This window comes from Macrotis lagotis, chromosome 2 (assembly GCF_037893015.1).
Source record: "Macrotis lagotis isolate mMagLag1 chromosome 2, bilby.v1.9.chrom.fasta, whole genome shotgun sequence".
NCBI lineage: Eukaryota > Metazoa > Chordata > Mammalia > Peramelemorphia > Peramelidae > Macrotis > Macrotis lagotis.
This window is the reverse complement of record NC_133659.1, coordinates 220,954,991-220,968,829: the sequence shown is the minus strand read 5'-3', so window position 1 is coordinate 220,968,829 and position 13,839 is coordinate 220,954,991. Positions and strand designations below refer to the sequence as shown.

Sequence of the window (13,839 nt, the reverse complement as noted above, 5' to 3'; positions counted from 1 at the left end):
TATCCACTGCGCAACCTAGCCACCCCTAGAGAATGGCAATTTAAGACTTAAAAATTATTGTATCAAGGACCAGACCACTTGTGATATATATATAAACTTTGCCTTTTCCCCAAGAAGATAACCCCTCCCCACCAAAAGGGCTTTCCTTTCCAAGCATCCTTTTTCTTCACTCTGAAATTAAACTTCTGTTTGATCCCTGACTCTCTCATATCCAGCCTGCTCAGTACAGTTGTGGCTATACACAAGTGAGAGATCAATTCCAGTCCAGGTGACACAGATTTAACAGTAAGGAGCAATTGAAACATAGGCAATCTGTCCTCCTCTAATGCCTCAAAAATATACATCTGCTTCAAATCAAAGCAAACTGTACTGTTTTCTACAATTTCTCATGAAGAAGGCAAAATAATAAGTGTGGCCATTACCTTAATCAGGAATGAACTGTTATGTATGGACTGCATTTAGGCAAAGCATTTAAAAAAATACTATACCAATTGAGAGAAAATCTCAAGAAGTTGTAGAAATGAGGTAGAGTCACTCTATTCAGATCTTTGAGCAATTTATGAAACGCTGGAAACATTATTTATGAATTGGGATAAAGGATGATGTGAAATGTTGACAGATTTTAAAAGTTCCCGTGTCTCTGGCCTCAGAAATGGCCTTAAAAACTAAGCAAAAAGTTCAATTAAGTAAATCATATCAAAGAAACCAAAAAAAACCTGAAGATAAGCTGTTGACTAAAACAGACAGACCAAGGAAAACTAACTACTTTATCAAAACTGAGTGATAAAATATATTAAAAGCTGAACTACTTTAGTCACTAGAATCACTCTCACTCTCTTTTCTCCTCTCTCTCTCTCTCTCTCTCTCTCTCTCTCTCTCTCTCTCTCTCTCTCTCTCACACACACACACACACACACACACACACAAACTCTTACAAAGTAACTTTAGAAAGTCATTTGACAATAAGCCCATCATTCAAGTGTTTACAGAAGATGGCTGTTTCCATTATTAATACTGCCTGAAGACTGGAAATCATGGGATGACATCAGATCTGCACTACTAAGACAGTCCAACTCTGCCCCCTATTGCTCTCAATGACTCCCTCAAGGACCAAAGGGCAACTGGAGCTCATGCAAAGGATTATCAGAACTGGAAGCTGCAGCACAGAAGGGAAATTTGTTTGGTGAAGGGGAGGGTCTGGTAGTAATTCAATAAACATTTATCAAACACCTATTTAAGTTGGTGTTCACTTCTAGAAAACCAGGGCTAAGTACCCTAGAAATTATAGTACAAAACAAAGTTGACCCAAGAGAGGCAAAGTGTTAAGGATTCCCCTCTTTACCCATAAAAGCAACCACATTTAAGCAGATGGGGAAATAAGTGAAGAAGTGATTATTGAGGCAGGCCTCAAGGACTTCTCAATAAGCATTAAATGCCTAGTATGTGCTGAAGTGGATAGAATGGAAAAAATGTAATAGTTCTTGTTATCCAGGTACTTAATTCTAGCAGGGGAAACAACTACATAATATTTATAGCATAAATATGAAGTTTAAGAAAAGATACGAAACACTTAAATATAGTGTAGTTTGTGAAGGGATTAGCAACTGAAATTGGAAAATTGAGAAATTGGGAAAAAGATGGTTACATGAGCTGCATCTTAAAAGCAGAGAAAGACTATGAGGCAAACAGAAAGAGGGAATACATTCCAACCACAAGGGACAGTCAGTGGAAAGATTAAGAGATGGAGGAACAGAGAAAAGGTTAGCTTTACTGGATGATGAGGGCTGGAAAGACAGTTTGGGCTTTAAAAGTCAAAGAAACTTCTACTATATCTGAGAGGCAATGAGAACTACTGGAGTTGGAGTCGTATGGAAGTGATATGGTCCTATTTTATCACTTCTGGTAGCAGTATGTAGGAATGACTAGAGCAGGGAGACAAATAGGGAGATTGCTGCAATAATCTAGGCAAGAGGTGAGATGAAGGCCTGAACTAAGGTGGTAGCTTTGTGACTAGGAGTCACATGAGTGTGACTAGGAGTCAGATGAGAGATGTGAAGGTAGAAATAAGATTTGACAACCAATTAGATACATGGTCAGATAGTATTTCAACAGAAGAACACCCAGGGCAAAGAGAATATACACAAAAAGATACTGAGGCAGAAAACAAGGTGGTAAGACATCAATGATATTAACAAAAAAAAAAAAAGAAAAGAAGGAAATAGTCTTGAGGACCAGTGTATAGTAATGCTAAGGTCATCTTAATGAGTACATCCAGCAGGCAAGTTGGCAATGTGAGACAAGAGCTCAGGTGAGAGGTCATGTGTAGAAAAACAAACTTTGAAGTTATCTTTAGAAGGGTAATAATTTAAACTATATGACTATATAACATTGCCAAGATATTGAGTAAAAAGTAAAGAGAAAATGTAGAAAGCAGAATCTTGGAAAACTTACATTTAGATGACAGAAAAAAAGTTAACAAATAAAGGTAGAATTGTACTACCTCTACAAAACTTGGGAAAGTTTCATTCTTTTTAATTTTAATGAGAATGACAATACCTTTTCTTACTTGGGAAAAATCTACATAATGTCAGGTAATGAAAATTATGGGAATAAACACATACATAATGTTAAATATTGCAAAGAGGTCCAAGAAAGAGGACTATGATTATATTGAAGGCACTGAAAAATGAGTTAGATTACTCTTGGAAGAAATAAGTCAGGAAATATATCAATAAATTAGCAAGCATTGCTTTTAGATGCTTAGCACTAGAGATACAAAAACAAAAAGATCCTACCATCTATACCATACAAGTCAAAAAGATCCCTACTATACAGGGAAACAATATATGTGTATATATGTGCATAAACAGGTATTTGCATGTATAAACGTAGATAGATAAAAACAGATACAAGGAAATTGGGAAGGAGGCACTGGAAACTGGGAGGAAAAGACAACCTAGTTTGAAAGTGAAAGTGTAAAAGGATCAAAATAAAAGAGTCTTACAGAATAAAGTAGATTAAATGAGGGAGAAGCTAGAAGAGATAGAATGAAAAGAAAGGGAGTTGGATTGATGCAACAATATACCCAAATGCAAGAGAAGATATGATCAAAAGAAAGTAGTAAACTTAACCTCAGTAAGATTGGCCACTTCTTCCTCTGAAAAAAGTTAGAAAAGATTCTGAATTACAAAAGAAAAGAGCTAACAGGGAAGTTGATGGCATAGTAGATGTACAGTTGGGTCTGGAATCAAGAGACCTTAATTTCTTTTTTTTTAAGAGACTTTTTTTTTTGCAAGGCAAACGGGGTTAAGTGGCTTGCCCAAGGTCACAGAGCTAGGTAATTATTAAGTGTCTGAGGTCAGATTTGAACCCAGGTACTCCTGACTCCAGGGCCAGTGCTTTATCCACTACACCACCAAGCTGCCCCAGGAGACCTCAATTTCAGCTAATTTTACACTTCCTAGTTGTGTGACCCTAGGCAAGACCCTAGGCAGGTAGGTTGTGGGGATCAAATGTGATATTTGTAAAGTACTTGCACAGTGCCTGGTACATAGTAAGTGCTTCATAAATGCTTCTTCCTTCCCACTTCCCTTTCCTCCCTCTCAGTATAAAGGGGATAGTTATCTGCTGAAATTGGGAAGAATGAGAGTGAACCGAAAGAAACGTTATTATATTCATGAAATAGAGTAAGAGATTTTAAAAAAAGATTTTATTCCAAGCAACTTTGAAGGCTCACCCTAAATTTATTATAAATTGTTAGTGTAGTCTCAGCAACGTGGCAAATATAATAAAAGAGGAAAACCATTATATTTGTCTTCTCAGTGTCTCCAACATTGACAAATACAGTGTTGTTGGAGCCAGGAATTTGACTAACCATTCTGGAAAACTAATTTAGTACTATACTAGAAAAGTAACTTAACTTCATACCTTGGCCCAGTGATAGCACTACTGGGCGTTTACACTAAAGCAATCAAAGAAAGATTCTTCCTGTCCCTATAACCAAAACATTTCTCTAGCAGTACTTTTTCTGGTAGCAAGAAAATGGAAACAAGTGTTTACAACCAATTGGAGAATGGTTGAAATAATTATAGAATAAAAAATGCAATGAAATATTGAACTATAAGTGATGAATATGAAAATTCAGAAAACTTTGGAAAGCATATATCGATGCAGACTATATATATATATATAAATAATTACCATAGCATTAAGGAAAAACAAAAAAAAAGGGGTGGAAAAACCATCACCAAATGGCAAAAAAACTCCCACTGATGCAATGACCAATCCTGGCTCCAAAGGAATGATAATGAAACATTACTTCTTTCTCTCAAATGAAAAGTGGTCCATATTAGGCTGTGTTGGTGGTTTGCTGAACTCTAATTTTATTACAAGGAATGGCTCTAATAGGGGAAGAGTTGTATGGTACTGGAAAATGCTTATTCTATAAAATGCATCAATAAAGCTTTTTAAAACTGTAGTACAGGGGCGGCTAGGTGGTGTAGTGGATAAAGCACCGGCCTTGGAGTCAGGAGTACCTGGGTTCAAATCCGGTCTCAGATGCTTAATAATTACCTAGCTGTGTGGCCTTGGGCAAGCCACTTAACTCCATTTGCCTTGCCAAAAACAAACAAAAAAAAAAAAAACAAAACACCAAACAAACAAAAAACCGTAGTACAGTTTTATTTCATGATGGGAACTAGAAGGATGAAAATGTGTCAACTGAAATCCTTACTCACAAGATACCTGAATTAAATAAAAAGGTAAAGAAGCTATTGTTACGATTTATTTTAGTATTTTTAACATTCTCTACAAATCAGGATCTAAAATTTGGTTATACTTTTAGAAAATACTTGCTGTGGGAGGAAAATAGCAAACAGTAATTTAGATATATCCTACTAAATTTTAAACTTCTATGGAGATTAATGCACTGTTGGTGGAGTTGTGAATTAATCCAACCATTCTGGAGAGCAATATGAAATTATGCCCAAAAGAGCAATAAAACTGATCATACCCTTGGACCCAGCAACATCAATACTAAATCATTCAAAAGAAGTCATAAAAATTGAAAAAAGTCTCAGATATTCAAAAAAATATCTGTAGCAACTATTTTTGCAGTGGCAAAGAATTTGAAATTGAGGGAATGCCCATCAATTGGGCAACAGCTGAACAAGTTATGGTATATAATGTTACAGAGTACTACTGTTCTATAAGAAACCAGGAATGGTTGGACTTTAGAGAAGCCTGGAAAGAATTACAAAAATTAATGCTGAGGAAAGGGAGCAAAACCAAGAGAACATTGTACACATTAAAAACAACATTGTGAATTGACCAACTATGATGGATGCAGCTCTGCTCAGCAATCTAGAACAACCCTGGGATACCAGTTGTGGACAAAGCCATCTACATCCAGAGCAAACAAAACACACAATCTGAATGGAAACTATGTTCACTTTAAAAGTTTCTCATGTTTTTTTCTTCCTATCCCATGGTTTTCTCTCTTTTCCCTCAGTCCTAACTCCTCAAATACAAAATAACTAATATGTAAACATGTTAAACACAAACATTTGTGGACAATTTTTACCAGACTGTTCATCACTGAGGAGGGGGTTGGGAAGAGAGGGTGGTAGAAAATGTGTAATTTACAAATATACAACTGGACGAATGTTGAAAAAGTTTCATAACATGTAATTGAAAAAATAAAATAAAATATAAAAAATTTTTAAGCTTCTTCCCTACATGAAAAAAATTTGACCTTGGGTCTGTATTCCTATTGTCCCCAAGTTATCTTAGCTAATTAAGCAGACAAAGTTCACTGGAACTAATTTATGGCCCAGATCCTTTTGCAAAAACTGCCAGAAGGCAATGCTATTTGTTTCATGGTTCATGGACAAAGCCAGCTATCTGTAATTTAGGCATCTGCTGTTAATTTTTACTAATTAACCTCATGTCCAAACCTTAGTCTCAGAATTTATATTTATCAAGAGTCTATTTTATATTTTTAATTTGGTTTTTGCAAGGCAGTGGGTCAAGTGGCTTGCCCAAGTTCAACAGTTAAGCAAACATTAAGGACTGAGGTCAAATTTGAACTCGGGTCCTCCTGACTCCAGGGCCTGTGCTCTATCCACTGCACCACCTAGCTGCACTGAGCCAATTATATTCTTTTTTTTTTTAAGGCTTTTGCAAGGCAAACGGGGTTGTTAAGTGGCTTGCCCAAGGCCACACAGCTAGGTAATTATTAAGTGTCTGAGACCGGATTTGAACCCAGGTACTCCTGACTCCAGGGTCAGTGCTTTATCCACTGTGCCACCTAGCCGCCCTTAATTATATTCTTAATACTGTTAGATCCAAATGTGAGAGAGTATCAAGACATGGTCCTTGCCTTAAAAGAGTTTGCAATCTCCTTAGGGAGATTTAGAATATGAAACAATTTTTTCTCTTTATACCTGTAATGATAGGATATATTTCACAAGTTTGTTTGAAGAACAGAATCACTCTAGACTTTAGAAAAATCTCCAAAGCATTTTGTCCTGCTAAATTTGAAAATATGAAAATATCATTGAAGCATACTGGTCTCTCCTTGCTAAATAAATATTAAGAGACTTAATTCTATTGCAGTCCAAATTCCTTAAAAGGTTTTTTTAGTATACCTCTTAGATTTAAGAATTTAACTTTCATTTGTTTCCCACTTTTCTCCCATTAATCAGTAGCTCTATCCAACTAAGTCCCTTAGGAAGGCCATGAATCTTGATCATATGTCCCTGAAGTAATATCAGAATTTCTTAGGGAAAAAAATCTTAGCAGAAAAATTATAGTAGGATTACTGAAGCAAATTGTCCCCAAATTGCGAACTCACTATTATTGTAAATAACTCTTATGGTAATCTTTTAGAAGGACCACACCTTACCCTCTCCTGTGCCACAAAATTCTATTACTATATGCTCAAATTTTGAACCTGAAAAAAATCACTCCATTTCATTTAGCCTTCACTATGTTACTTAAAAAAAAAATCTTGGATCTCGATTCTAGCAGCCAACCAAAACTTTTCCTTCTCAGACCACACAGTCACCTTCCCTTTTCCTTAAAGAACAATAATTACATCTACCTTCAAACAGCTTATCCTTTTCAGCCAACATATGATCTAACTTCAGTAATTTTTTTTCTCTGACTTGCTCCATGGAGAAACCTCTCCAAACCAGGAACTTCAAAGTATTCAAAGAACTTAAAAGTTCTTGAAACTCATTGAAATAAATTTTTAAATTTCTAATTCAATACTACCCACAGTTCTTGCTTTACCAATCTGTAGATTTTTAAAATTTTTTTTTAATAAAATTCAAATCTGCTCAGGACAAGAAGAAAAGAGGGAAGAAGGCAAGAATCAGACCACCTGTTGAGAGGAGGCTTGGCACATGGTTCAAGGACATATGGGGCTTCAGGGACATATCGGGATAGAAAAGCAAAAACAGAAGGAACATTTGACTAGGGCCAGGTAGGGAGGGGGCCTGTCTGACCAAAGGGAAAAAAAGCATGTGGAGGGGGAAGACGCATGGGGGCTTGATATAGACAAACAGGAAAGGACAAGTTCTGTTATGGGGACAAACACTTGATGGAAGACATGATCTAATTGGCGCAAATGGTTTCTCCTCTCAGCCCCAGAGGTCTCAAGGCCAAGTCCTCAAGTTGCCATGTCTCTGGACATCCCTTCTACTTTCACTTATGAGTTTTTGTTGTTGTAGGTAGAAAGCACAGTACTATGAAATTAATATTTTTGGAGTATTCAGATTTCTTTCATAATGTGTTAGCAAGATCAAATTTGCATAATGCAAATTTACTTAAACTGATAACTACTTTTTTTCCTCCTTCAGCACCCCAATTAAAGAATTCCTAACATCAGCTGCTCATCCTACTATCAATTCTCTATCAGACTTTTAAAAAAGAGAGAAAAAAAATAACTCCCCAGAGTAGATTACAGCACACAACTAGAAGTTTGCAGGAACCTAACTTAAGAATATCCCAGTTTTCAACTGGAAAACAGTAAGAGGTTGAGAGAGTCAATAATTAGGGGCCAATAATTAAGCTACTGTGTACGACCACACTGTCCCTTTATTTTTTTTTTTTAGGTTTTTTTTGCAAGGCAAATGGGGTTAAGTGGCTTGCCCAAGGCCACACGGTTAGGTAATTATTAAGTGTCTGAGACCGGATTTGAACCCAGGTACTCCTGACTCCAGGACCAGTGCTTTATCCACTGCGCCACCTAGCCGCCCCTACCACTGTCCCTTTAAAGTGGTTTAAAAAAATAATTCTACTCCAATTAATTACCAAAATTACTTCATAACACAAAAACTTTACCTTGAAGGTTTCATTTAACACAAATCCCTTCCTGGTTAGAATCAATATGAAGACCTCAGGTTCACTCAGATTCAGAGTTTCACAGGGCAAGGTACCCTATGAATTATCTTCTGCAAACTAAAGCTGAACTGTATTTCATTTTAGCATTTAACAATCTAAAGGACTCACCTTCTTAAAGAGGATAATGCCATCTTTATCAAACTGGTATTTGGAGTACAAATCACTCTTGGAAGAGATTCCAAATGGGATATCATCGATGGACTCTGCAGCGGATGTGAACTGTTTGACAAGTTCTGACTCCATATCCTAGGAGAGTAAGATTAAAAAGAGAAGGGTTACTGACTCAGCCTAGCCAATATGTATCTTGTAAACAATGAAAACATCTACATGTGGTTAAGAAGCTTGCCTGCTCCAGTTGGGTGAGAGATGACACAGAAAAGCAAAAGAATCAGAAACTAAATTCTAAAAAATCTACCTTAAATAAGCCAATAACGGCAACTTCACTGGAATCCACCAAGGACTCAGCAGCAGCAACATCTGACAGGATAGTGACTGCTGGACTAGTGCGTTTCTTCAGCCAGTTCACAATGTCTTCGGCTTCTCTGCCAGCTGTATCCCCCACCCCCAAAAAAGTTCAGATTTACTTTGGCATCTGGGAAGGTTCATTCATCAAACAAGCATTTGAGGAGTGCCAACAATGAACCTCCCATGTAGGAGGGGAAGGGAAAGAATACAAAGATCAACAAAGCCTAGGCTTAGTGCAAAAGTAACTTGCAATTCCTATCACCAAATCACCTCAGAGACTTGGGCAAGTCAATCTCTTGACTTAAGACTTTTCTCAGCTGTAAAGTGGGGCTAATATCTACCTTGATCTTATCCTCACAGAGCTATAGTAAAGATCAGAGTTATGAAGTACTTTGAACTCTTCAGGAGTGGCTAATATATTTATATATATGGATATATGAATCTATGGATATGATATTATTCCTTCCCTATTTAACCTCATCAAGTTGTTGGAAGGGCAAAGTTAAATTTGTAAAATGCTTTGAAAATTACTTCAATACCAAACAAATCTAAAGTTATTATATCCTCAGTTATTTTTTCCTCTCCTTTATCTACCTTTCCCCCCCCACTCCCCCATATGAAAGAATTTATTTCCCAAGAGGAGGACCTACCAGTATACTCTTTTGGAGAAGTTGTATCTCCATTCTTAAAGAATTTGATAGTGGGATAACCCCGAACCCCAAACTGCTGTGCTAGATCAGACTCTTCAGTAGCATCTACTTTGGCCAATCTGATTTTAGAACCTTCAGTCTTCAGTTTTCCAGCTGCCTTAGCATACTCAGGTGCTAGAGCTTTACAGTGGCCACACCAAGGAGCATCTGAAAAAAAAAAATAAAGCATTAAACAGAAGCACTGGATCTAGTTCTAACTCTTTTAACAGCTCCCCAAACTTCTCAGATTTTCCTTCAAAGACACTTAATAGGGCAGCTAGGTGGTATAGCGGATAGAGCACTGGCCCTGGAGTCAGGAGTACCTGAGTTCAAATCCTGCCTCAGATACAATAATTACCTAACTGTGTGGCCTTGGGCAAGCCACTTAACCCCATTTGCCTTGCAAAAACCTTAAAAAAAAAAAAAGAAACTCAATAGAAATAAACATTTAACAAACAGGTAATTGACTTCTTGGAGCTCTTCAGCACTTAGGAAAATCTAAATTGTTCACATCAGATTTTCATAAACAAAATCACAGGCTTCATCTGCCTTGTTATTGAAGGCTCCAGGCACCTTTCAAAAACCTAACTAATAACCATTACCAGCTTTTAACCAGTAGGTTTGTAGTTTTGTGTTTTTCCAGACCTATGGTTTCATCAACATGAGAGGAGAGGAAGACCCACCTCCCCTTGACTCTGGGTGAGAAACTCCTATCAATGCAGTTCTGTATCTATTCAACAATTTATCTTTGAGACTTGAGAGGTTAAGTGATTTTCCCAGGTCTGAGTTGGTATGTGTCTGAGGCAAGACTTGAACTTTAATCAACAGGGGATTTGAGAAAAACTTCTACCTAGAATCACCGATATCCCCTTAAAAATTCAAAGCCATCAACATTTTGGTTATCTACCAAGTAGTGTTCAAAGGATCCATATTTGAGATTCCTCTGTGAACCCAAGTTACCCATGCCTGTTACATTCTTGCTTATGTCTTCCCAAAAATTCACCAAGGGGGCTCTACTTAAGATGCCAAATGACTTCCCCAGACATCTTGAAAGCACCAGTACAGCTTTTTGATTGTTCATAGTATTCCCTGGCCCTATCTATGACTAAAATCCATCTTCTTTTCCTATCATTTCTTTGATGACATCTTTTATTCCTAATCTTTTTTCAAAGTTCCTCATCGGTTCTATGTTGCACCCAAAGGAAACAATTATCTTGACACTGTAAATGTGGGCATACAATTCAAGGTTATTACTCACACGTTTGATTTCACTGTTTCGTATCACAGGTTAGCAACTATTACCACTAAAAAGATTGCTAAATGTTAGAACTGACAACACGAACTAAATTTCAGGTTCTGGTTTTCACTCCTATTAAGACTGGCAATGTAAATTAACCGGTGCAGAAGCATCTGGGTGGCCCAGGAGCATTACACTATGAAACAGTTCTTTATTTGCTTTTGCCTCAACAAGGTGATCCTCCTCCTCCTTTTGGGCATACAGAGGAAGTTTGCCATGTGGATCTCATGCAAAAAGACACTTAACTTGGCCCATCAGTCAACCTTAAAGAGTTACCGGCTGTAACAACTCAGACCTCAAGTGCGACTTCTTGTAAAACAGACCTTTTTTGTGACTTTTCCTGCCCCCTCGGAGGTGGCGTGAACACTGAAGTCCTCTCCAACTCCGAGTGAAGGCCCCGTAACCCCCAAGGTCTCGTCTGAACTTGAGAGTTGGGGAGTTCTTAAGGGATGCCCCCCCACGCCGCCCCCCGCCCCGAAACAAAGAACTCGGGCCGGACGGGGTCAAGGCCAAGTCCTTCGAGAGCCAGTGCCGGCTCCTTCCAGCTCCAGGGGAGGGGACGCCGGGCACGACGCCCACTGAACCCGCTGACCTCAACGGACGTGAATGCGGCCGCCACCTCCCCGCCCACCCGGAGGAGGGGACCCCGCTCGTCCCAAGCGCGCCCTCGGCCTGCCGGGTGCCCGCCGGCTCGGGGAGGGGAGAAGCCGCGGGGCTCGGAGGGGGCACTCACAGAACTCCACCAGCAGGTACTCGTGGGTCTTCAGCGCCTCCTCGAAGTTGCTCTTCTTCAGGACCAGGACGTCGTCCTCTTCCTCGGGGGCATCGGCGCGGACCCCGGCCGTGACGGCCAGGGCTAGGCAGAGGAGGGCACGGCTCAGCATGTCTCTCTTCGGGCCCGGCGGCGGGCGGTAGGCCGGAGGCACGCGGAAGGGGCGGGCGCGAAGCGCGGCGTGGGGCCGAAGGGGCTACGGTTGCCCGCCTGGCACGGAGACGAGGGCTGAAGCGCGCGTTCCGTCCAGGGGCCTGGCCTTTATAGCTCCCGTCCTCCGGAGTGCGCGCCCCACTGCCTCCCACTTCTCACTGGCTTCCGCGCGCGCGCTTGCTCCGCCCCTCACCGTGCACCGATTGGCAAGCTGACTCAAGCACCTGCCATCTTCCCCCTCAGATTGGTTCCTAAACGAGGCCTCTGGTGGGCCTCTGAATGGCTGCAAAGTAGAACTCGCCCTCTTTCGCTTTTGATTGGTTAAGAACAATCACGTTCACGCCCTGCCCACATTTCTTATTGGTTTAAAGAAAGAACTTTCTCTTTCCCTACTTCTGACTGGTAGTTCTCGCCGGCAGCTTCCCTTTTTTGATTGGCTGACACGTTGGGGGGGGGAACCCGGATATTGAAGGATTTGATTGGCTAGCCGGCGCACGCGCCCTTTACCGTTTCCTTGTAGAACGTGGCAATGGGGAGGGTGAGGTAAGGGAGAGACCCAGTACTCAGTGGCGCGTGCGCTCAGGAAACCCCTCGTGTTGGATTCTGATTGGACCGCGTCTCCGGGGATGTCACCGCCTCCTCCCCCAACCCCTACCCCGCTGTGCCGGAAATGTCCATGGGGCAGCTTCCGGGAGCGTGTGGTCCGTGTGATTCCTGCCTTGGGGAGCTTGGGGGGAGAGCGAGACCCACGCCCACGGGGGCCCCGCAGTTCGGGGGGCCGCGGCATCGGACCCCGAGGCGCCCGGTAGTGGGGCGGCCGGCGGGCTCCAACCGGAGGCCCGTGCCCCAGAAGGGGGCCTGCCTGTTGGAGGAGGACGGCGGGAGCCAGCCTCCTAGTTCTGCTTCTGCCCCTCCCAACGTGGACCCGACATCAAGGGGGCCCTGAACTCGGACTGAGCAGCTCACCTTGCTATTTCTACTAACCTGTCAACGAAAGTTCTCATTTCCTTCGGTTATTTGTGAAAAATGTCATTCAGGACTACACCGAAGTCAAAGGCGGCCATGATAGAAAAAAGACCCCGGGCCTAGGCCAGCCTCTTAATTGTTAATGGGTAACAGCAAACCTAGAGAGAGGACATGGGTTACCAGCAACAAATCAAGGCGAGATTGAAACCCAACGTTCTTGACAGTATAGCATACAATCTCCTTTAGCTGACTCTTGATACAGAGTTCTTTGTTGTCTCTAAGAAATCACAATTTACCTGATACATGCATACATATGTGAGTGTGTGTGTATATACATGTATACATATATATATAAACTAAAAAGATATCCATGCCTTGCTTGCTAAACTTGCAATGCTTTGATGGTCCAAATCATTGCTTAAACTTCAATTCCTAAAAATAACTCTCTTGTCTTCCCCAGTGTCCTGTCCTTGCCCCATTCTGCAGTTTTCCCCTCTTGATAGTCACCCACATCACATTTTGAAAAAATCCTAATTTTCCCAAGGTAATGAAGAATCATAAATTAAGAACACTAAAGAATCATAAATTAGTCCCTGTTTGAGGAAATTAAAATTTGTTAAGAACCTAAGGTGCCTAAGATCACAGTAACCATGTCAACTTTGTAGTACAGGTCCTCTAACTTAAATTTCAGCCTTCTTTGCACTATACCAATGATGTCTCATATAGGATGCAGAGTTTGGTCTCTAGGAGCTTAGGGAAGCACATTATAATAAGTAAAGATAATTGATACAAGGAAGAAAAGGATAAATTCAAAGGAGAGACAGGCATAGTACTTTGGATTATTTGAAGAGGAAGAGATCTGGGTTGGTAGAAGGTCATAATTGGAGGAAGTGATTTCTTGATTTAGTCACTGGAGGAAGTTAGGAGCTTCAGTAGTTTGTGGATTTAGATATAAAGGATTTCACTTCATTCATGGGAGACAATATGCAAACTTACAGAGACAGGATCAAACAGAAATGAGAAATAGGTAGAGACAAAATATTCCAGTTTGGTAGATATATAAAGTGAAGGAAAGTTGTGTAAGATAAGGA

At 40.3% G+C, this 13,839-nt stretch overlaps 1 protein-coding gene across 1 annotated transcript in view; it reads right to left on the bottom strand.

Annotated features, from left to right (window-relative positions):
- Positions 1-11,924, bottom strand: part of P4HB (prolyl 4-hydroxylase subunit beta) — a 28,036-nt gene extending 16,112 nt beyond the window's left edge. The window contains exons 1-4 of the mRNA XM_074224881.1: positions 11,591-11,924; positions 9,522-9,728; positions 8,822-8,955; positions 8,515-8,652 (exon numbers count right to left, since the gene is read on the bottom strand). Coding sequence (XP_074080982.1) covers positions 8,515-8,652; positions 8,822-8,955; positions 9,522-9,728; positions 11,591-11,741 — 630 coding nt within the window. The 5' untranslated portion in view covers positions 11,742-11,924. The remainder of the gene's footprint in view (positions 1-8,514; positions 8,653-8,821; positions 8,956-9,521; positions 9,729-11,590) is intronic.
- Between the last annotated feature and the right edge of the window lie 1,915 nt (positions 11,925-13,839).